The sequence below is a fragment of the Sorghum bicolor genome, chromosome 3, assembly GCF_000003195.3.
Source record: "Sorghum bicolor cultivar BTx623 chromosome 3, Sorghum_bicolor_NCBIv3, whole genome shotgun sequence".
Taxonomy (NCBI): domain Eukaryota; kingdom Viridiplantae; phylum Streptophyta; class Magnoliopsida; order Poales; family Poaceae; genus Sorghum; species Sorghum bicolor.
In genome coordinates this window covers 13,211,421-13,234,856 of record NC_012872.2, presented here as the reverse complement: position 1 = coordinate 13,234,856, position 23,436 = coordinate 13,211,421, and the positions used below count along the sequence as shown (strand labels likewise).

General features: G+C 44.8%; 2 protein-coding genes across 2 annotated transcripts; both read left to right on the top strand.

Moving 5' to 3' along the window:
• LOC8078137 lies at positions 272–1,475 on the top strand. Its single transcript, XM_002457645.2, has 2 exons — positions 272–816; positions 962–1,475. The coding sequence occupies exons 1-2, from the start codon at positions 711–713 to the stop codon at positions 1,096–1,098; spliced, it is 243 nt and encodes an 80-aa protein (XP_002457690.1). The 5' UTR covers positions 272–710; the 3' UTR covers positions 1,099–1,475.
• Positions 21,721–22,981, top strand: LOC8054694 (chitinase 10). Its single transcript, XM_002457644.2, has one exon. It carries the CDS (start codon positions 21,885–21,887, stop codon positions 22,752–22,754), a length of 870 nt encoding a protein of 289 aa, XP_002457689.1. The 5' UTR covers positions 21,721–21,884; the 3' UTR covers positions 22,755–22,981.

Here is a 23,436-nt window from a genome sequence, read left to right as displayed (position 1 = left end):
CGTACCCACTGCACGGGCACAAGAGCGATCCACCGATCCATCCATCCATCCAACCATCATCGGCTCCCCGGGCCGGGCGGCGGAGGAAACTCGCGTGGTGGTCCATGGATCGTCCCGCGCGCGCAGTCGTCCCACCCACCCAACTAACGGCCGGCCGGCCGGCCCCAATCATGCATGCTGCTGTGCCATCTTTCTCTCTCGATCGGATCGATCGATCGATGCCGGGCAAGGGCAACAACGGCGCGGGGGCGGCACGTGCAGCCACTGCGCGGCGCTCTCGACATTGCCGCGCACGCCGCTTGTCCCCCGGATCTTGCCTCCCCAACCCCCTCCCTCCTGCCTCGCACTCTCCTCACACCAATCACCTCTCATCGTCATGCCTGCCGCTGTGCTGTGTGCATATAGCTCCCACACACATCTCCTCGCCCCATCGCCATGATATAGATATATACACGCGTGATGCCCACGCAGCGCCCATGATTGATTAGGTTAGTCGCGCGCTGTGAAACTGCTATAGGAGCTCCATCGTCCGTTGTTATCCGGCCTCTTTCTCAAACACACATCGCCCTTGCCAACATCCTTTCCAGCTTCCTGGAGCAGTGCCCTTCATATAAAAGCACAGCGGCGGGCGCCAGACAGAGATCTCTCTATCTCGCTGTTCCGGCAGAGCTTGACGACACCCCTCCTGTGCTCTGTGTGTGTTTATATATATGGGTTCTTGGGTGCGCACCATCACAACGCCCTTCAGGAAAGCCTGCACCATCTTCGGTCCACAGAATAAGGACGGCGGCAAGAAGACGCAGCAACCAGACTCAGGTCAGTTCATTTTCAGATTAAGATTGTTCCAGCACAGAGTTCCTTTTAAGTTCTTTTTCTGCAGGCTTGTGTTGGACTGGTCGGTGGAGCGCTATATGCTGATGATGACCCTGAATCTGATTGTTGCATTGTTTTATGCGTGCAGCGATGGCGCAGCACGTCGTCGACGCCGAGAGGGCCAAGCTGCACGGGGAGGTGATGGCGTGCGCCTACGAAGACGTGCAGGTCATGTGGTCCATGCTCGACCAGGCAAGGATTCGGGATCTCAGTGGCAGCTCGTGACCGCCGCCAATTGTCCGTTCATGCATTTTCCTAGAGCCGCAAAAGTGGAGATGCAGACATGGAGTACATATATAGCAAAATATCTTCTCCTCACCAAACATTCCCAAACCACTTGCTTTCTTGGGCCTTGAATTGAAAAGCTGATCGATCATCCAAGCTATTGCTAGCTATTTGCGCCGATCAATCGAGCCCGGAACTAGCTAAGTGCCCATTTTGTACGTAGCTAGATTTATTTAGCTTTTCTTTTGGAGGTTGCAGCTCAGTTGAGAGTTTGAATCCCCACTAGCACTCTTCTCCTTTGAGGTGCTTGATTGGAGAGATGTACATTGCCACCCAGTGGGATCTTGATTGTTGCAATCCTTTCCTTGTCTTTTTCAGTTGATGTCCGAAGTTTATATGTCACTACTATATATTCGATTTTTAGAGGTGACTTCCTTTTTCAGTAGAGGTGTGCTTAGAGACGGTTTGGCTATAGCCCGCCTCTAACAATAGGCTCACACTAAAATTCATAACTTTTGCAAAGGGCTTTGCTATGGTATATCTAAATAATCGTAAACTATTCATTTAATTAAATCAAATGGTTAGGATCATCTATTACCTCATAGGAGGTAATATGTTAGAATATATATTATATAATTTTTATTTATATAATAATATAAATTAGGAAATTTTTAGATATAAAGATTCTTTTCTGATCTAATGAATGCATACATGATCTACTGGACGCGATACATCTTTTTAATCTTTGCAACTTTAAATCTGACATAAATTACCCATGTGTCCAATTAGTAAAAACGACTTTTTGTTGAAGTATAGTTTGAATTTGAATTTGAATTTAAATATTGATGTGATATTATTGTACGTTAATTAGAAATGAATATTTCAAATTTGCATTCCGATATACGATTTAACATATAATTAAAACAATCATTGGTCCCTTGAAAATGTTCAAAGAACCAAACTTGGAAAAAAAATAGATGCAAGCACAAACAATAGTTAAACTATTTAAGAAAAAGGTTTTTTACAATTAGAACTTGAAGGCACATGAAAAATTAGGAAAGGAAGGATGTGTGCCTACAGGAAAGGAAGGGAGGCCCGTTCGCTTTTCTGTCCCCGTGAGGGGATTTGATATATTTCCCTTTCTATTTCTAGATTAATTAATCAACTAACTAATTAAAAATAAAAAATCAATGTCTTACATTTATTTAATATATTATCTCCTACTAAGTAAAGAGTGTACCGTAACATTACCCTTAAAATTAATGTTGTCGTCTGAATACAAACTTTATATCAAAGTTGTAGTACTCAAAGAGATCTACAACTTTGTAGTTGATGACTTTTTCTATTTTAAAATCATTTAAGTCTCACAAGTTTGTTTTAACTTTTTATAATTTGAATTCAATATTTTTAGTTTTTAAAATAACCTTGGACAGAGAAACAACTTGAACCAAATCTGTAGTAATCGAAAGAATCTGTAACTTGTTGGATGAAAACCTTTTCATTTGAGATCAATTAGTGCACAAAAATTATGTTTAAAGTTTTCAGATTTTGAAATTTATAATTTTAATTTATGAAAGTATCTCGGATGGAGAAACGAATTAAAACAAAATTTGTAGTTGATGACTTTTTGATTTAAACTCATTTAGGGTTTAGAAATTTGGTTTTGAGACTAATGAATTTGAAATTAATATTTCTAAAATTTTGCAAATGACCTCGATGGAGAAATGACCTAAACTAAAGTTATAGCATTCTAAAAGATCTAAAACTTTTTGGCTCAATTTGTTAAATTGAATTCGTTTATGGTCCAGGAGTCATGATTCTTGCTTTCCACTAGCGAAAGTGCGAAACCCATATCAGGATTTCAAGATTTGTAGGCTTCACTGTGACCCCTTTACAAAGCTCCAAACTTGTGCAATTTAAAACGTTAATAGGAAGTATCTTTAAACTCCACTATAGAAGTCCCATCTTGTGCCACTTAAAACATCCCAATGTAGCATAAATTAGAGGAAACTAATTAATTTGCCAAGTCCAAAGCCATATAGCCTTCGTGGTTGCGTTGTTAATCAGTCAGATCATTCCGTGAGTCCCTAGAATTCGGGCATGAACTAGCACAAGCCTAACACTATAACCACCACATCATAACACAAACATAACAAAATAAACCGTATTACATCATAAACCAACCTATAGGTATACGGAATTGTGTACAAGAAAAAAAGATTGTGTGCAAGAAAGATATGAATTTTCTAAGGTGACAAGTTTGGTACATGATTAATATGTTGCTGAAATTTATATTTTCTTTGCCATTTTAACAATTCTTAAATGAAAAAAATGCGAAACTAAAAAGTTATAGATTCCATCAAGGGCTAAAATTTTCATATCCAAGGTCGTATGAAATAAGGTATGATTTTTTTCAAAGATTAATTAAGCTCTACTGCTGATATGGGGTCCCATCTTCAGATCGACATAAGTGCTGAGATAGTATGCCAAGTCAGCTACCGGGTCTAGCAAACACCTATTTGTGCTTGGATAACCGAACTAACCTTCAGGGATCCAGAAATGTATTCTGAGACTTCTGGGACCTATATGACAACTTCAGGTACCTGAGGTGGATTTCACTCTTCTTTCTAAGAAGCAAGGGCAATAATGTTAAGAGGATCATAGAGTAATAATGTTCCACCTTCAAGAGAAAAATATTCAAGATTCGGGGTAATAACATTCCATATTTAGAAGACCAAAACTATCTAGGTTTTAGGTCTATAATATTCATGTTGAGTATTATAAAAAGCAAAAGGTCTAATAGATGTTGCGTGAACAATAATTGAAATAAACAATTAAATAACACATGGATACTACATGAACAAGCTAAAATATATCATAGGTATCTCATGAGTACCACATACCTAAACCAGTATAAACCTTTGTTCCATATATATATTACCCTTATGATTCCCTATGTGCAGTACACCGATCAATTGTCGACAATCCACATGTGTTGGAGTGGGTTGGAGTGGAACTTGAACTAAATTCCACCCCAATCCACTCCAACACATGTGGATTGAGGTGAATCTGACAACATTCAAACAAGGCCTAAGTAGAAAACAGAATTAATAAAAAGAAAAACAAATACACAAAGGAACTGTCTCACGAACGCATCCAGGTAAGCAGCCGCCACATTCCTCGGTGCGATCAGAAATCCGACTATGAGGTCATGCGACAGGTCCTCCTTGGTTGCTTTCGATCTCCATGAAGGCCAGGGGATCTCAGAAGGAAGCCCATGGCTCCACCGAGGACGTGGTTGCATCCATACTGAATGAAGCAGTCCAAAGGCGTGAAGATCCATGTGGCGTGCAACTGCAAGTGCAGTATGACCACGGCGTCCTTTAGTCCAGTGAGGAACACGTAGAGAGGGTGTGGCTCCTCCTGCGAGTCCAGGCTGCAAAGTACAACATGGTGGTGAGGGAGTTAGGGTTACAGATGGAATTATGAATAGTTTGTTAATTACAAGGAAATCCTATATCAGATCCGATTGGATTAACATGGTTGCTTGGCTTCGAGGTTTAAGTCCAGCTACAATAGATATGTCCGTTTTTTTGACATATTTAAAATGACAACATGTCAATGTCATTATTGTCATCCGGTTTATGACATTATATATATGCTTTCACAGAGCCACTCTCCTTTGTTTCTATAGTCCGTTTCTTCTGTTACGTGGGCATGGACGATGCTGCTCTTGCTCTAGCACTAACCTCGGCAGATGTATGCTTTGCTTTCTATACCAGTTTGTTTGCTTACCTTATTATGATGGCACACTAGAGAACGTAGTATAATTTTAAGAAAATAGCTCAACACTATGCTCTGTTGTGAATGACGACGGATAAACGACGAAGAACAAAAGTTCAAAAACACAGCGGAGACACAAGATTTAACGTGGAAAACTCCTCCAATGTGAAGGGGAAAAAACATGGGCGCCAGCCAGCAAACACTCCTCACTATTATCAAGAGTTGGGTTATAACACCTTGCGGCGACTTACAAAATCATATCTTCAGTCGAACCCTAATTTGGGTATATGTACCGTACCCCGGGGGGCCAGCCCCCCGCGCCCCTCGTATGACGACGAGAGTGACACCAATGGGCCTTTATAATGTGCAATTGAATTTGGAACATATTCAACATGCCCCCCTACTTGTTCGCAAACATATGAATAATATAAAAGAAGTAAGACAATGACTTAAAGAGATATAAAACCGATCTATCTCAATCTTAATTGGACAAGAGATTCGTGTCAAAATCCATACGAAGTCAGACCTAACCGACGCAGCCGTGCGGGTTTTGATAAGAATCAAAGATAACTATCAACAATTGCAAGAGATCAGATTTAACCGAGGGCAGCCTTACAATCAACTGACGATCTAACTTATACCAAGCTTGTAAGAGGTTAGACTTAACTGATGCAACCTTACAAACAAAATATAAGTACTTACAGGTAAACTAGAAATCGGACCTAACCGAGGACAACCCTGCTTGCCGAAGAACTCACCAAAGAGTCCAATGTGTTTCCTTATCTTCCGAATCCTCCTACCTCCCCTGACTAGGCTCACTCCTTCTGAGGTGATGATATCACCTTATTGGCAATTCGGTTAGCCTATTTGGCTGAGTACTTGGACTTTTCTTAGTTTTCCTTGCATTGAGGGTCCTTCCTCTTTGAACAAGATTTTGGTGTCAACAACTTGTGCTTAATTAAAAAGATATAAACCATGGCAAAATTACTATTAATCATCAGTAAATCTAATATAGACTGCTCCTTACTACTTACTCCCTCTATATTAAAAAAAAACTAGACGTCCTGGGCTCCCAATGTGAAATCAAAAAACTTGATGTTCTATGCTCGCGCGGCCCTGCTCGGACGGGTTTACCCCTAGCTCCGCTTCCATTCTGCTCTCGCCATTAATGACTCGATGTCGTGTCGCACACAGAAGCGAAGGAACAATGCGTTTTAAATGGACGAAGCACTCCAAGCGCCGTAAAAAAAATGGCATATTGAACCATTCATGTTGACAGCGGCGTGGAGCCCCAGCAATTATTGTTTGTGGAAAGTTAAAACCAGGTGGTGGCTTACAAGGACCCTTTGTCAAATACTTTCTCCTTACATCATTTTGTAGCTGATCACCTATGTAGTCTGATATTCTCCTTTTATCGGCTGGATCATATGAAAGCTCATCAAAATTTACCTCTTGTGGTGATATCCGCGAAGAACGATTACTAGTATGATTTGGATTTGATGCAGCGACAGCAGTGTCGTCTCTTCTGTAGCGTCGGCCGACTGGGCAAGTCGGAGACGTCGAGCGAGGGTTGGAGGCGATGTTGTTTGGACTTCTGGTTTGCGGCGGTTGTGTACACATACAGACATACTCACGATGGGCAAAGGCAAATTACAAATGGGCCTTCTAACGGTGGCCATTGGGCTTACAGCTTACTAGCGGATTAGCCTGCACGCAGCTAATTATTTGCTTAGATATACGGCTACACATGTGGTGCTCAGATGTTGGACGTGGACAATGGGCCGGGCATGGACTTGGATTGGCAATTTGGCAGGCTGCCGGGGTCGTGTAAATTTTTTGACGGGGTCTTACACGGTAAAAATTTGTTATACTATAAGTCATTCCAGAAATCTTGAAGAGTTAAAGTATTTTCACGTTTGACCAAAATTATAGAGAAAAATACTAAGATTTGTAACATAAAGTGAGTATACTATAAAAATATAATTAAGAAAAAATCTAATAATACTTAGTTAGTACCATAATAATTATTATTTTATAATATAAATTTGGTCAAATTTAGAAAAGTTTGACTCTCCAAAATTCTTGGAATGACTTACTGTTGACACCGTTTTTGGGCACGTGTCTAGGTTGGCAGGATAACACGGCAGTGTTTGTTTACAGGATGAGTTGCCGATAAGGGTGGTTGCCGATGAAGGAGAAGTTGAACGTGACTAAGTATACAAGCGGTGATGTGTCTGTGCCGATTGCTATGATGAGAAAGTCTGTCGATGACTATGACAAGGGAGTTTGCCGATGATACGAAGGAAGGGTTCGGCAGCCGCCGATGGTTTGTGACAGAGTTTCAGTTTGTCACGGGGGATAGTTTTGTTATTTCCTTAAATATTTAAGTCGTTTTGTATACGGATTCCGTGTAATTTGGAATTCGAATTCTAATCGTGTCTGGTTGTAGCTCTTTGAGCAGGGTATAAATATAGACCCTAGGACCTTGTAATGAGACATCTATCAATCAATCAAACACACGTTTTTACTCATATTCCAGCATCTGCTTTTTCGACGACTTCGTCATACTTTTTTCCTTTTATTACGAGTTCTTAGGAATTCGTCGACTTAAGCTCGGCGTGTTCTCGAGTTCCGCGTGAGTACCTCTTAGCCGTGACATTCGGGCGCATCGCTGTTGTCAGGACTAAAGTATTCGAGATATCACCTTTGCCGATAGTAAGGTTAAATCGGCTGGCACGCCTTAACGTTTAAATCGGGTATTAGCCCTTTGTGTTTGCAGATCAGTTTTGCACCAACACATCTTTTGGCACGCTCGGTGGGACCAATTCAAGATCAAGTTCAACATGTCGATCTCTGACTTTGATCAAGAGAACGTCATCCCCGTGACGGAAGCCAATCTCAAGGATGAGCAGAAGCAAGCTATTGCTCAAGCCTTGGAGGAATACAAGCTGCAATGCCTGAAGTCCTTCAGCATAAACAGGAGTGGCGAGGTGATCCAGAAGGATGCACTGCCAGCACCACGGCAGGTTACTTTCGAAGCCAATCCTGGCAAGCTTCAAGATATGGTTGACAGTGCTATCAACCGAGCTTTGATCAACCAAGCTAGCGTACTGTCTAATACGGTTTTCAATGTCGTGGCAAGAACTTTCAAGGAAGGACAAATCCCACCAGATTATGTGGGCCCTTCTCATCATCAGCCAACGTCACCAGAGGTCACGGCTCCATCGGCTGCTACGGCCGCTGCGAGTGCACAGTCTGCCGTCCCTCCAAATACGTTGGGAACTACTAATGCACGATCTGTGCCGATGACAACTAACCCGCAAACTTCATGTGGGCAGAATAAACTGACTACAGATATGTTGGCATCGGCAATGTCAGGGCTGAATCTTCCTCCCAACTGGTGGGGTTATGGTATGCCCCCAGAGTTGACGCCGGGTACATCACAGATAACCGACATGAGGGGCAAGACTCCTATGACATCGGCGCTTCCCAATGTGCCGTTGAACCAGAGTCCTCGGTATACTACAACTACTACTGCAAGGCCTCACACTGGGAATCCTCAAGATTCAATGTTTCAGATGCCTAATGCATCGGCAGATTCAATGCTGATGCAACAGAGGTCTATAGCCCAGTCGAGGTATGTCAATTCAATGATGGTACCCAATTACCAATCATCGGCAGCGCCTATGCCGATGAACACTAATAATGGATGGCTTGGACAGCAAGTCTTTCCACAAACGCCCCAACAGAGTTACCAGGCTACAGGATTCCAGCAAGAACAGATCTATCCCGGATTCCAGAATCAGGGGATTCCCAACCAGCCAATGAATCTCGGACAGCAACTCGGGGGGCAGCAAATCGGTGGACAGCAGTTTGGTGGTCCACAGATTGGAGGCCAGATGATCAACCCAATGTTCCGTGCAGATCGTGCCCCAAACAGACACGTGGAAGCTCACCACCAGGTGCCGAACCCGCAGCCGCCTCATCGGCAGGATGCCGATGCATATTGGGCCGATAAGATCGCTGAAGTAATGAGGGATCAATTTGGGATAAAACCCAAAGTCAACACTTACTCGTACCGGACACCGTATCCTCCTTCATATGATTTGATCCCGCTTCCGCATCGGTACAAGGTACCAGACTTTACTAAATTTTCTGGGCAAGACGACACGTCAACTATGGAGCATGTCAACAGATTCATCATTCAATGCGGAGAAGCTGGTAACCGGGATGAATTGAGGGTTCGTCTATTTTCATCATCATTGTCTGGATCGGCCTTTACTTGGTTCATATCATTACCTCCTAACTCGGTGATTACTTGGGCCGATCTGGAGAAGCAATTCCACAAATACTTCTTTTCTGGGGTTCATGAGAAAAAGATTACCGATTTGGTCAAATTGAGACAACGCAATGATGAATCGGTTGAAGGTTTTGTGCAAAGGATACGGGAGGTCAAAAATAAATGTTATAGTTTGATTCTAGATGATCGGCAGCTAGCTGATTTGGCTTTCCAGGGTTTATTGCCACACATCAGGGATAAGTATGCCTCTCAGGAGTTTGAAAGCTTAAGTCATTTGGTGCAGAGGATTTCTGATCAAGACATCAAGCCTTTTGAGCCTAAGAGAGCATGGAACAAAAAGGTATCATTTGTTGATGAGGCAACAAGCTCAGATTCTGATGAGGAACCAGTCATCAGCTTGGCAGAGTGGGTAAAGAACAAGAAGCCGATGTCTTGCCCTTTTGGGCAGAAGGAACTAGAGAAGTTTGCTTTTGACACTGCTAAGGCCGATAAGATATTTGATTTTCTACTTCAGGAAGGTCAGATCAAGTTGTCTCCTAATCACGTGATCCCATCGGCAGAGGAGTTGAAGAGGATGAAATATTGCAAGTGGCATAATGCAACTTCTCATGACACCAATGAGTGCAAAGTTTTCAGACAGCAGCTGCAATCGGCCATAGAGTCTGGGAGAATCAAGTTTGACAGTTCCAAGATCCAGAAGCCGATGAAGATAGACCAACATCCTTTCCCGACAAACATGTTGGATGCCAAGGGGAAGGCCAAGGTCTTAACATCGGAAGCAGCCGAGAAAAGTGCATCGGTAGATCCCCAGCATCAAGTTACTACTGCCGATGCAAGAGGTAAGGGCTTGGTCCAGGAAGGGACTAGTTCAGCGAGGCCTCCTCGGTCTGGCATCGTTATAACTCATAGAAGGCCTCGAGAGAACTGGCAGCAACAGGAAGATCGGTACCGGCGCCAGCAAGAAGATTATCGTCGGGAGGAAGAGAGACGCCGACAGGAGTGGAATCGGCATAGAGATCATTGGAACTGTCCGTTCTTCATCCATTGTTGGGAGGAGAATATTAAGCTTCCCACTGTCAGAGACTGCCCTGAGTGCAACGGTTATGATCGGTACGATAGAACCGATCGGCGTTATCATGATGACAATCGGCGATTTAATGGGCCGATCAGAGGAAGAGCATCAGTTCATGATCGGCTGGGGGGCAGGCTCAGCGTACATGATAGGCTTGGTGATCGTGTCCAATATTTTCCCAGGAATCAGGAAGAGCTCGAGGAGATGGCTAATGCACGAGTTCCCGATGAGTTCATATTCTGCAGGGATGCTAACACGCATCGGATGGAGTCAAGAGAGAATCAACGCCCAGCAGCAAGGCAGAAGCCACTTCCTCCATGGTGTCCTGAAGGATTAACCAAGACACAGAAAAGGAGATTGCAACGCGAAAGGCAAGAGGAGCTAAGCAAGGGCGAGAACTCTGGTCAGTCTAGAGGTCAGCAGCAATCAGATACTAAGAGGGAAGGTCCATCGGCAGGAGTTAACATGGTCTTTATGTCGCCGATGGAATTCCTTGCGCCATCCAGTGATGACGAGGTGGAGTTTTCCGATCAAATAGCTCAACTGGCTCTAGATCCGATGACAGCTATCTTTGAGAAAGCTACCGACGACGAAAGACAGCATCTCAAGGCTCTGTTCGTCAAAGGGAGGGTTGATGGGCAGCCAATGACCAAGATCTTAGTTGATGGTGGGGCTGCTATCAATATCATGCCGTATGCAGTATATCGGAAGCTTGGGAAAGGAGATCAGGACTTGACCAAGACCGATATGATGCTTAAAGATTTTGAAGGGAACGTGTCTCCAGTCAAAGGAGCAATATGTGTAGAGCTGACCATCGGCAGCAAAACCTTGCCGACAACTTTCTTCGTGATCAGTGGAAAGGGGGCTTACAACTTGTTGTTGGGAAGAGATTGGATTCATGCCAATTGTTGCATCCCATCTACAATGCACCAATGCTTGGTTCAGTGGGTAGGTGACAAAATTGAGATTGTCCCGGGGGATTCTTCTTATGTTATTGCATCGGCAGAGGCAGACACCTATGAGAGGACCAGGTGCATTTCGGGAGAAGTTTGGGAGAAAGATTTTCTCAAGGTTGCCGATCACGAAATTCCGCCGATCCAAGCAGTCGGTTCTGACGAAGATTTTTAATGGATAGGTTCGCCGATGATGGAAAGTTAGGTCAGGGATTCACATCGGCTGATGAGTTGGTAGAAGTAGATATAGGTAGTGGTGATAAGCCTAGACCTACCTTTATTAGTTCTAAGTTAAATTCTGAGTGTAAGCAGCAATTAACCGATTTGTTAAAGGAATATAAAAATTGCTTTGCTTGGGATTATACCGAGATGCCTGGTTTAGACCGATCAATTGTTGAACATCGGTTACCTATTAAGTCTGGATTTCGGCCACATGAGCAGCCAGCTCGCCGATGTAATCCTAATATCCTTCCTGACATCAAGGCCGAAATAACTAAACTTATTGAAGCCAAGTTTATTCGGCAGTGTCGGTATGCCGAATGGATTTCCAATGTTGTTCCGGTCTACAAGAAGAATGGGAAACTTCGGGTCTGCATTGATTTCAGGAATCTTAATAAAGCTACGTCGATGGATGGATACCCAATGCCAGTTGCTGATCTGTTGGTTGACGCTACGGCTGGGCATCGAATCATCAGCTTTATGGATGGTAATGCCGGGTACAATCAAATATTCATGGCTGAAGAAGATATTCCGAAGACTGCGTTCAGGTGCCCTGGTCATGTTGGATTGTTTGAGTGGATAGTCATGACCTTTGGCCTTAAGAATGCTGGTGCTACCTATCAAAGGGCCATGAATTTTATATTTCATGAGTTCATCGGCAAGCTGGTGGAAATTTATATTGATGATGTGGTGGTTAAATCTGGGGATTTCACAAAGCATCTTGCCGATCTACGAAAGGTGTTAGAGTGCACAAGGAAGCATGGATTGAAAATGAATCCCAATAAGTGCGCATTTGGTGTATCGGCAGGACAGTTTCTTGGTTTCATGGTACATCAAAGGGGGATTGAAATTAGTCGAAGATCTATTGACGCCATCAATAAGATAGTGGCCCCTACCAACAAAACTGAGCTCCAGTCCTTGATCGGCAAGGTAAATTTTATCAGGAGATTTATATCTAATTTGTCTGGTAAAATTCGTGCTTTCAGTCCTCTTCTTAAGCTAAAAGCCGATCAAGAATTTATTTGGGGGAAAGAGCAACAGTCGGCTCTGGATGAAATTAAGAAGTATCTAATGAATCCTCCAGTTCTAGTTCCACCTCAGCAAGGAAAGCCCTTCAGATTGTATTTGTCTACCGATGGGATGGTTATCAGTTCAGCTTTAATTCAAGAATTTGAAGGGAAAGAGCGTGTAATTTATTACTTAAGCAGGAGGTTGATTGATCCTGAGACCAGGTATTCGGCCATTGAAAAACTATGCCTATGCTTATATTTTTCGTGTATCAAGTTAAGGCATTACTTGTTATCGGCCGAATGCACTGTTGTTTGCAAAGATGATGTGATCCGGTACATGCTATCTATGCCGATTATGAGTGGCAGGATCGGTAAATGGATTTTGGCGCTATCGGAATTCGATCTGCGTTATGAATCGGCTAAGGCAGTTAAAGGACAGATTATGGCCGATTTTGTGACTCAACATTGCGGTGCAGTGGAGGCTTTGGAAATTGTGCCCTGGACGCTTTTCTTTGATGGATCTACATGTGACCGGGGAGCAGGGATCGGCGTAGTATTAGTTTCCCCTAAAGGGAGGAAGTATGAATTTTCCTTGCCGATTGTTGCTACATCAACAAATAATCAGGCTGAGTATCATGCTTTGATCAAGGGGTTGGAGTTGTTAAGAGAAGTTCGTGCTGACGCTGTCGAAATCTTCGGGGATTTTATGTTGGTTATAAATCAATTGGCCGGGAACTATGAATGCCGAAGTGAAGTTCTCATAGCTTATTACGAGAGGAGTATGCAATTGTTAAAGGAATTCAAAGATTTCCGTTTAGAGCATGTTCCCCGATTGCATAATGAAGAGGCCAATCGGTTAGCTCAGCATGCCTCGGGATATCAGCCTATAATTAATACAGTATCGGCAATCAATGCCGATGATTGGAGGAAGGAAATTATTGATTATTTGAGAGATCCATCTAAGAAAGTTGAGAGACGAGTTAGATTTCAAGCAACCAAGTATGTGCTCCTTGACAATGAATTATACTATCGAACTATTGATGGAATTCTTCTCCGATGCTTAGGAGATGATGAAGCTAGGAGTTTGGTGGGAGAAATTCATGAAGGGGTATGTGGAGCGCATCAGTCAGCTTTTAAGATGAAGTGGATGATTAGGAGGAATGGATATTATTGGCCGACTATACTTGAGGATTGCTTTAAGTATTTCAAAGGGTGTCAAGGGTGTCAGAAGTTTGGTAATATTCAAAGGGCACCTGCATCGGCTATGAATCCTATCATAAAGCCTTGGCCGTTCCGAGGATGGGCTATTGATCTGATCGGCCAGATTTATCCACCATCTAGCAAAGGGCATAAGTTTATTCTGGTTGCCACTGATTATTTCACTAAGTGGGTCGAAGCTATTCCTTTGAAGAAAGTCACATCGGCCAATATGATTGATTTTGTGAAGGAGCATATCATTTACCGATTTGGAATTCCTCAAACAATTACTACCGATCAGGGCACTATGTTTACATCAGGGGAGTTTGATGAATTTGCGATCGGTATGGGGATCAAAGTGTTGAATTCTTCTCCTTATTATGCCCAAGCCAATGGGCAGGCCGAAGCGTCTAACAAAGGAATTATCAAACTTATCAAATGAAAGATTAAAGAAAATCCTAGGCGGTGGCATACATTATTGAATGAAGCATTGTGGTCCTATCGGATGGCTTGTCATGGATCAACCAAGGTGTCGCCCTATCAAATGGTATATGGACATGATGCAGTGTTACCTTGGGAAATTAAGGCTGGATCTAGGCGATTATCTTTTCAAGATCAATTAGCCGCCAATGATTATGCCACTTTGATGACCGATGAGTTAGATGATCTAGCGGGACATCGGTTAAAGGCTTTAATGAGTATAGAAGAAAATAAGAAGAGAGTTGCTAGATGGTATGACAAGAAAGTAAAGGCTAAGGAGTTTGCCGATGGGGACTTGGTATGGAAGTTAATTTTACCAATCGGGACTAAAAGTTCAAAGTTTGGAAAGTGGTCTCCTAATTGGGAAGGTCCTTATCGGATAAGTCGATCGGCTCCTGGAAATGCCTATATTCTAGAAATTCTCGAAGGAGTTGAATTTCCCAGAGCATTAAATGGCAAATATTTAAAGAACTACTACCTCAGCATATGGGTCGATGCATAAAAGTTTAAGTGCCGATAACACTCCTATCGGCTGGATTTAAATGTTTGGGGGCAGACTTAATGTTTCAAAAGATGCCGATAACAGTCCTATCGGCTAGACTAAAAGCTAAAAAGCGGGAAAACACAGATGTGTTGCCGATGAGAGCTTCATGTGTTCAGCAGCGCCTGGATCGCTGATATGGCGCGTAGCCGGATTTGGTTGGCTGCTTCTATTTCCTTGATATCGTCATCGGCAGAGCCTTCTATCGGCTTCAGCTTCTTATTCAACTGCAGCGCCTTGCGACCGTGGACGTTCCGCTCATGCTCAAGGAGCTTGATGGTCTCTGGCAGTTGACTCTCTTCCTGTTGGGCTTGGGACAAGGCGTCCTCCACTTGTTTGAGTTCTGCTAACAGGGATTCCCTTTTTGCCGATAAGTCAGATATCTTTTGCTTCAGCGTATCTCCTGAAGATCTCAAGATGCCGATGTTCTTGTGCTTCTCATCGGTCAGGAGTTTCTCTTTCCTCATCTCTTCAGAGAGTTGAGTCTGAGCAGTTCTATCAGCAAGACGCCGAGAAGCCCTCTGGTACTGCAGTTGACGACTCTCCAAGTGTGCGGCTTGGAAGAGGATTTCTTCAACATCGGTTGGGATCTGGCCTCTGAGAGTCTTGAATAGAACCTTGGCTGGGTCGGAGTCATCAACCAGTTGTGCCGTGTCCTGATGAAGGAGGGCCGACAATTCTTCCAGCTTGACCCTGATCTCTGCCGATGTGATGCCAACTGTCTAGGAAGAACTTGCTTCTTCACCTTCTTCTTCAGAGATGTCGATGGCGAAGGAGAAAAGGCTATCGGGAGAATCTTGTTCTTGGGAAAGAAAAACAAAGTAAGTTAGTTCATGCTCGGAGAATCGGCAAACAATACTGATGAAGGCTGAGCAACTTACTTGCTTCAAGGCTATTTCTTGCCGTTGACTGGAAGATGCCGGTGGGGCCACAGGTTGATCGGCCAGGGTTGCCGATGGAACAACATCGACTGAAAAGAAGACAGAAAGAGTTATAAGGCTGAATGAGAATAAGTTCATCGGTGGCAATATAGTAAAATATGTTACCCTGAGGAAGAACAATGCTTGTATGAATTGGGGGAATTGCCGATGATGCAATTGGACTTGCCGGGCCAGTTGTTTGTCCACCCACGTCAGTTAATGTACCTTCTACTTGGGGTTTTTCCTGCTGGGGTTTGTCTGCTTCTGGTGCTTCCTGCGGATGAGGGGGAGATGGTGCTTGCTGGATCTCCACATCTGGAGGGGAGGGAGAAGATTCCACCGGAATAGGAGACACCGGGGGAGGAGGAGGAGGAGGAGTAGCCACTTTCTGGCGCTTTGTTCCGACCCTGGTACTCTTGGCACCCTTCCTCTTTGATTGGCTGGACTGGGGGGCATCGGCACCTTGACGTTTGGCTTTTGCCGATGCACCGGTTTGCTGCAGCAATAAAAAGGAGTTTATAAATACAAATATAGCCGATGTAAAGGTAATCGGTATAAATAAAAAAAAGGGGTTGACGAATTGCCTTGAAAGCTTGTGCCAGAGTGGAAGCGGCTACCGATGGTGGTGTCTGAGTTTTCTTGGTGGTGACTTTCTTAAGGCGCGCACCTCGATGCACAATGGTAGCCAGAGTGGGAGCATTGTGGCCGATTGAAGAAATTGGGCCTGGTGGAAACAGGTCGATCGGCTTACCACTTCTGCTAACCGATGGAGGGATGTTGTCAACCTGCAAAAGGGATGCAAAAGTGAGTTACCGATGGAAATAGAATTGAAAGAAATTGGAACATCGGTTTGGAATACTTACAGCGTCGTCAGGGACTTTGTACTCGGGATCGATCATGCCGCGATACGAAAGGGCTGATTTGCAGAATAGATGCTCCTTCCATTCTGCCCACCATAGTTTGTACGCCTGAGTGATGAAAGCGGCTGGAACCCATTCTGACAAATCTGCATCTGTATCGGCATTCGGTGGTAGTTGGGCTACTCGAATCCACTCAAGAAGGTTGCTGATGGGCTCTCTGGGTTTTATCACATCGGCATAATAGAGCGCAATCGACAACTGGCCGAAAGCTAATTGACGAGCTAATGCCGATGGGTTGTAAAATTCATAAGTCTGGGGAGAGGTTTTTGTGCTACCAAAGAAATTCACTGGTATGGCTCTAGGAGTCACAATTGCCATCATCACCTCATTATCCCTGTCAAGAGCGTCATCAAATGGATTGAAAACCAGGGGGAGCATACTGTCTGGGTCATCATAGGCCAACCACGGTCGTTCATCTCTGGCCAAGCCCTCATATAGAGTCTGGAAGAATCGGCCGATCTGATCTGGATTACCCCCTGAACCAGGTAGAACTATGACCGCTTCGCCAAAGTTCAAGGGAGCGCGTGTTGCCGATTCCTCTTCACCCAGTACATGATTTTTAGTTATATCTCTTGGGAAACGCTGTGTGAACAAGTTGAAGTTAAGGCGCTTGTGCAGATGCAGATTAAGCCACATGTTAATGAACCACCAAGGGCCGCCTAAGTTGCCGGTGGACTGGCCGAGCAGGAGTTTCTTGGCCACCTGATGGAGAAGATGGTAAACGGCGCCAAGCAGGTATCGGCCACCGTTAGCTAGTCTCTCTGCTGCCGATAGATAGACGGAAGTCGGTCCTGCCGATCGACCACAGAACACAAACTTGTCTAGCCACATATTCAGAAAAGTGGTTTGTTCCTTTGTGCTGACAGGTCCCTTCCCATGATACTTCTGAATGTACCCTGACCAGCCGCTGATAGCGCGAGTCTCTACTTTGGCACTAGGAGCTGTGTCAAAAAAGTGAGTGCTATCGGCAGAAGATACATCTAGACCGGTGAGCATGGCTACATCGGCAAGAGTAGGAGAAGCAGGGCCGTGGCCAAAGACAAAAGCATTGAGGGTGTCTGACCAAAAGTAAGATGCAGCTATCAACAGTGACTCATTCCTGTGCATATCGGCAATGGACAGCCTAATGCATTGATCTAGTTTTCTCTCACCCCACTGGACTTCATTGGAGTTGCTGACTCTCAAGAACCAGTCTTTCCATCCTACGGTAGGGCTGGGCCAAGAGCGGAAGGTGTCTTTCCACATATCTAAAGAAAAATTTTCGGCTCTGAAAGGGATCCTATTAGTTTCTGCGTTAATGAGATCGGTCGGATGTGGATCCCCTAGAGGGCCGAGGCATCGGAGGTGTGGTTGATCGGTGGGAATGACGATTTTGTTAGACAATTCCTGGTGGTTTTGAAATAAAGAAAAAGAACACAAAGAAAAGAAAAGAAAATGTTCAGTAAAATGGATTGCGGATGAACAGGGATGAGAAGAAAAGAACAGGGGATGGAATGAAGGACTGACCTCAGGGACGATGAAGCTAATAGCCATCTTGCGACGAGGAGGATGCCTGGGGCTTCGGGTTGGTGAGGAGGAGTTTTTGTCGGAGGTCTTGGAGACGTTGAATGGCGCCGCCGCTAGGAAAGTAAAGTTGGGATGATGGAATGATGTGATAGAGAAGGAGTACCCGAGAAGGAACTATTTTTAAGACAAAATGGGCAAGGGCAAATCTGACTTATCTCCTTGCCGCATCCGAGAAATCCGAGGGTGTTCAGGTAGATATGGTAACTGTTCGCACGATAATCGAGGGATTGTGCAGGTGATTTGACGGGAAGCGGTCATTATCTGGAGATATTTTACTGTGCGGGATCTCGTGGTCGGTCCATCGGCAGTGTCCTGTAACGGTCATATTGTCGATGGGCAAGTAAGGTGAAGATAGCCGTTTGTACGAACGTCCTGATCAGTTCATCGGCAGATCTTTGTAACGGTAATATTGCCGATGTACGGTTGAGAAGGAAATGCCCGTTTTGGAAGTTGAGGGTTTCGAGGATTATGCGGAAGAATAGGATCAGAGTTGTTCAGATTGAGTTTATTGGTTACCAGATTAGGAGCATTAATTACGGGGAAAGGCATCATTACTGCAGAGAATTTCGGAGCATTGATGATTTCATACTCCGAAATTGGGGGGCATGTGTTGACACCGTTTTTGAGCACGTGTCCAGGTTGGCAGGATAACACGGCAGTGTTTGTTTACAGGATGAGTTGCCGATGAGGGTGGTTGCCGATGAAGGAGAAGTTGAACGTGACTAAGTATACAGGCGGTGATGTGTCTGTGCCGATTGCTATGATGAGAATGTCTGCCGATGACTATGGCAAGGGAGTCTGCCGATGATACGAAGGAATGGTTCGGCAGCCGCCGATGGTTTGTTACAGAGTTTCAGTTTGTCACGGGGGATAGTTTTGTTATTTCCTTAAATATTTAAGTCGTTTTGTATATGGATTCCGTGTAATTTGGAATTCGAATTCTAATCGTGTCTGGTTGTAGCTCTTTGAGCAGGGTATAAATATAGACCCTAGGACCTTGTAATGAGACATCTATCAATCAATCAAACACACGTTTTTACTCATATTCCAGCATCTGCTTTTTCGACGACTTAGTCATACTTTTTTTCCTTTTATTACGAGTTCTTAGGAATTCGTCGACTTAAGCTCGGCGTGTTCTCGAGTTCCGCGTGAGTACCTCTTAGCCGTGACATCCGGGCGCATCGCTGTTGTCAGGACTAAAGTATTCGAGATATCACCTTTGCCGATAGTAAGGTTAAATTGGCTGGCACGCCTTAACGTTTAAATCGGATATTAGCCCTTTGTGTTTGCAGATCAGTTTTGCACCAACACTTACAATTTGGATGGAGGGAGTATGTAACATAGCTTCCTTGCAAGTCGTCGGTGTCGGTCGACACCGGTCAATGAAAGTAGCTTCGCCGCTGCGTCCAGAGAGATACATGCTTCCCATGTTTATAAAAAAAAGAAAAATAAGAGAATAAATGAAATGAAAAGCTGTTGGGCTGCCATTTATTGGCCCATTCAACCCTAATTTATCCATTCCTGCCTTCACAGCTTGCGATTCAGGAATTAATGAAGCTAGCGGCGGCGTGTCTTCTTCATGCTCGATGGTTGCGTGTGTGTCCATGTCAGCCCATATGCCATATTCAGCTCCCGCAGTCAACGACCAGTGTCCAGTGGCACACGCCGGGGCTCGATCTCTGACCTCTTTGGTCCATTCGGTTTGAATGGATTGGGGTTAAGAACCATTTTAGCTTATCAACATTATAGTACAAAATAGTGAAACCTTTTAACTGGAAATCGTTGCAGAGACTTGACCGAACAAGCCCTTAGCAGATGTGATTCCAAGCTTCGTGTGTCGATTGTGGATGACTCGTGACGTCTTTGTCTCGGCGTTGCCACTCTATCCTCTCGAGCGCGCCCTCGCGGTGTCCGAAGCTGCGCGTGCGCATATATGCTGGCTGGCGAAGAAATTTTGCAACATTTTCACCGGATCCAAACCCTGATGCATGCGGGCAAACGCGTGGGCAACTGGGCGCGCGTGCGATGTTCATCTAGCCACGGAGGGAGCACGCATGCAGCTTGGGGCTGGATGATGCGTTCCGAGTCAGATGCACGCGCCGGTTCATGTACAGGATACCCATGTCGCTACACGTCTCTTCGACTCTGCTATGTACATTCCTATATACGTTTTTCCTTTTTCTTATTATTTTTGCATTTGCATAGGAGCACAGCAAGTGTTTTTTTCTTTGTTCTTATATCAATTCTCACATCTTTTATGTGATTCTGAAAAAAAAAATAGCCTGCATGTCCGTTTTTCCCTGTTTAGGCTCTGAATTTCTCTGTTTTGTAAGGGCCTAATCAGAATATGAGAAATTTTTGTTGTTCTTATATTTTTTTGTAAGGTTCGTTTGGATCTTTCGAATTGAATTTATAATTATAATTTAGGCATAAATTATTAATCTAATATTATTTTGTATAATATATAATCACATATTGTTATTAGCCATACAAGGAAGATACTTATATATTGCATTTATACTATAAGGAATCGAGTTGAGAAGTGTGAAATTGGAGAATATAAACATATATCATGATAATCTATATACTATATAAGTACTTAGGACTTATTTGGTAGAGTTCTAGTTGTAGCTAAAATAACTTTCGGTGTGACAGACATCTTGTGGATGTGAACGAAAACATAGAGCTCCACACACGGAGCTGACTAGAAAACACCCTTTGATACACTGAGTAGCAGAACAGCTTCCGAAGTTGTTCTAAAATCTAAGGGATTGTTTGGGAGAGCTCCTATAGCCTCTCAGGGGCTCCGGTTCCTCAAAGTCATGCGTTGTTTAATTATGGTACAATTTATTGAAGCCATGTTTCTCTCTTCTATTAAAATAAATTTATAGCTCCTATGGCTCCAGCTCTGGCTCCTCGACAATTGTAGCACGGAGCCAGAGCCCAGGAGGAGTCCGGCCAAATAATCCTTACACTAAATGGACTCTTTATTCATGGAATACTTGGAAAAGGCATGTGACAAATTTGCAACAAGTCATGCACTATTTGGTAGGACTCCTCTCCAACTCGGATTTCAGCTCAAATATTGTCCTGGAGAAGTCATTTAAAAAAACAGAGGAACCAGAGCAATTTTGAAAAAGCTATGAATTATGGCTCCTGAGGAGCCATACCAAACATCCGCTAAAATATCGATTTCACCCAACGTCACAAACCGCTGAAATCGTGCACTAACTGCAGTGGTACACTCACCGAGCTATTAGCTGACCTATTCAAATCTCTACACACATCCATTTGTTAATGGAACGACCGTTTTGCTGGCACGCACTACTAACTCCACTATACTTACCATCTCTAATCTATAATCTATATACAATTGTGCATGGTGGTAGAAGGGTAACAAATACCAATTCAAAACGCAACAAGCTCCCTCCTATATTTTGCTTCAGCTTGGTCGGCCTCTGACCCCACTCTACTATTCTGTCCATTTTCAATTTTCACCGGCTCGCACAACGAACGATGCATGCATGGCAGCCTCGGATCTGCAAGATCAAGTCAACCATCGATGGCGCGGTGGACCAGTGCTCTCACCAGTCACCTCGCCACCACCATCATCTATCGGCCGGCCGTCCTTGTCTCTTCCATGTGTCCCGACGCTCCACTAGCAGAACACCTCTATATGTAGCGCACGCCCCTGTGCGAACATGCCACTCATTCCGTGATCCTCCAATACAAACCCCACGCACGCATGCACTAGCACTAGATCACTGCTGGGTGACACTCGCAACTTGATCTCAATCATCATCGTCATCGTCATCGACGACAACAATGGCGTATCCTTGCGCCGTGCACGGCGCCTTGTGGATCGCCGTGGTCGCTTTCCTTGTTGCTTCCGGCAGCGTCGTCGTCATCCGAGTAGCGGAGGCGAGGTACGGCCCTGGCCACTGGAACCCTGCCGCCCCTGCCCCTGTGGCGACCCTCGTCAGCGAGCAGCTGTACAACTCCCTGTTCCTGCACAAGGACGACGCCGCCTGCCCCGCCAAGGGCTTCTACACCTACGCCTCCTTCATCCAGGCCGCCAGGACGTTCCCCAAGTTCGCCGCCACGGGCGACCTGAGCACCCGCAAGCGCGAGGTCGCGGCCTTCTTCGCGCAAATCTCTCACGAGACCACAGGCGGCTGGGCGACGGCGCCGGACGGGCAGTACGCGTGGGGCCTGTGCTACAAGGAGGAGATCAGCCCGGCGAGCAGCTACTGCGACGCGACGGACAAGCAGTGGCCGTGCTACCCGGGCAAGTCCTACCACGGCCGGGGCCCCATCCAGCTGTCGTGGAACTTCAACTACGGGCCGGCGGGGCAGGCGCTGGGCTTCGACGGCCTGCGCAACCCGGAGGTGGTGGCCAACTGCTCCGAGACCGCGTTCCGGACGGCGCTGTGGTTCTGGATGACGCCGCGCCGGCCCAAGCCGTCGTGCCACGAGGTCATGGTCGGCGAGTACCGCCCCACGGCCGCCGACGCCGCGGCCAACCGGACGGCAGGGTTCGGGCTCGTCACCAACATCGTCAACGGCGGGCTCGAGTGCAATCGCACCGACGATGCCCGGGTCAACAATCGGATTGGCTTCTACCAGAGGTACTGCCAGATCTTCAACGTCGACGCCGGCGCCAACCTCGACTGCGCTCACCAGCAGCCGTACTAGTGCCTAGTGGTAGCGATAGCAACTACTTAATTAACGCAGGGTTCTTCAACCTGTTTCTATCAGAGTTGATTAAAGTATATTAGCGTTTTGGATGAATGTGCTTGGAGCCTGCTCGATTGAGTTTATCAATCATTCAGCATTGTTTTCCTCTCACACAACAAATCAGTGAACCTATACATACAAACATATATGAATAAAGAATGGTAGACTGCCGAATCTGTCAATCATTCAGATTTGGAGGTATTCAGCTCCACGGATGACAGAGAGGCACGACCTGCTGCTCTCAAATAATTCTGAATTTTGCATATTGGTTTGATTGGTACAGGTAAAGGGTACATACTACATAGCCAAGTGCATTTTTTATGGCAGATGTAGTATTCAGCGGGTTTCCAACAGAGGTGCAAATCAAATTGTTCTGCACAAACAGTAACATTTTATCTAGTCAAATTGAAATGAGTTCTGAACTTTCAATACTGATGTATGAATTGCGTTTTAAAAAGTATGGCTCCCTAATATCTTTGGTTTGCTATCTTGTCTTACTGTTGTACTAGTGGCTGATAGGTATGCATAATTTCAGACTCCAGGATAATCTAGCAGTTGATTGCTGACATAGTGAAACTGCAGCATCCTCCTCGTTGAGCTCTGTTGCTCTAATGTAGCATGGACGAGATCCTGTTCTTCA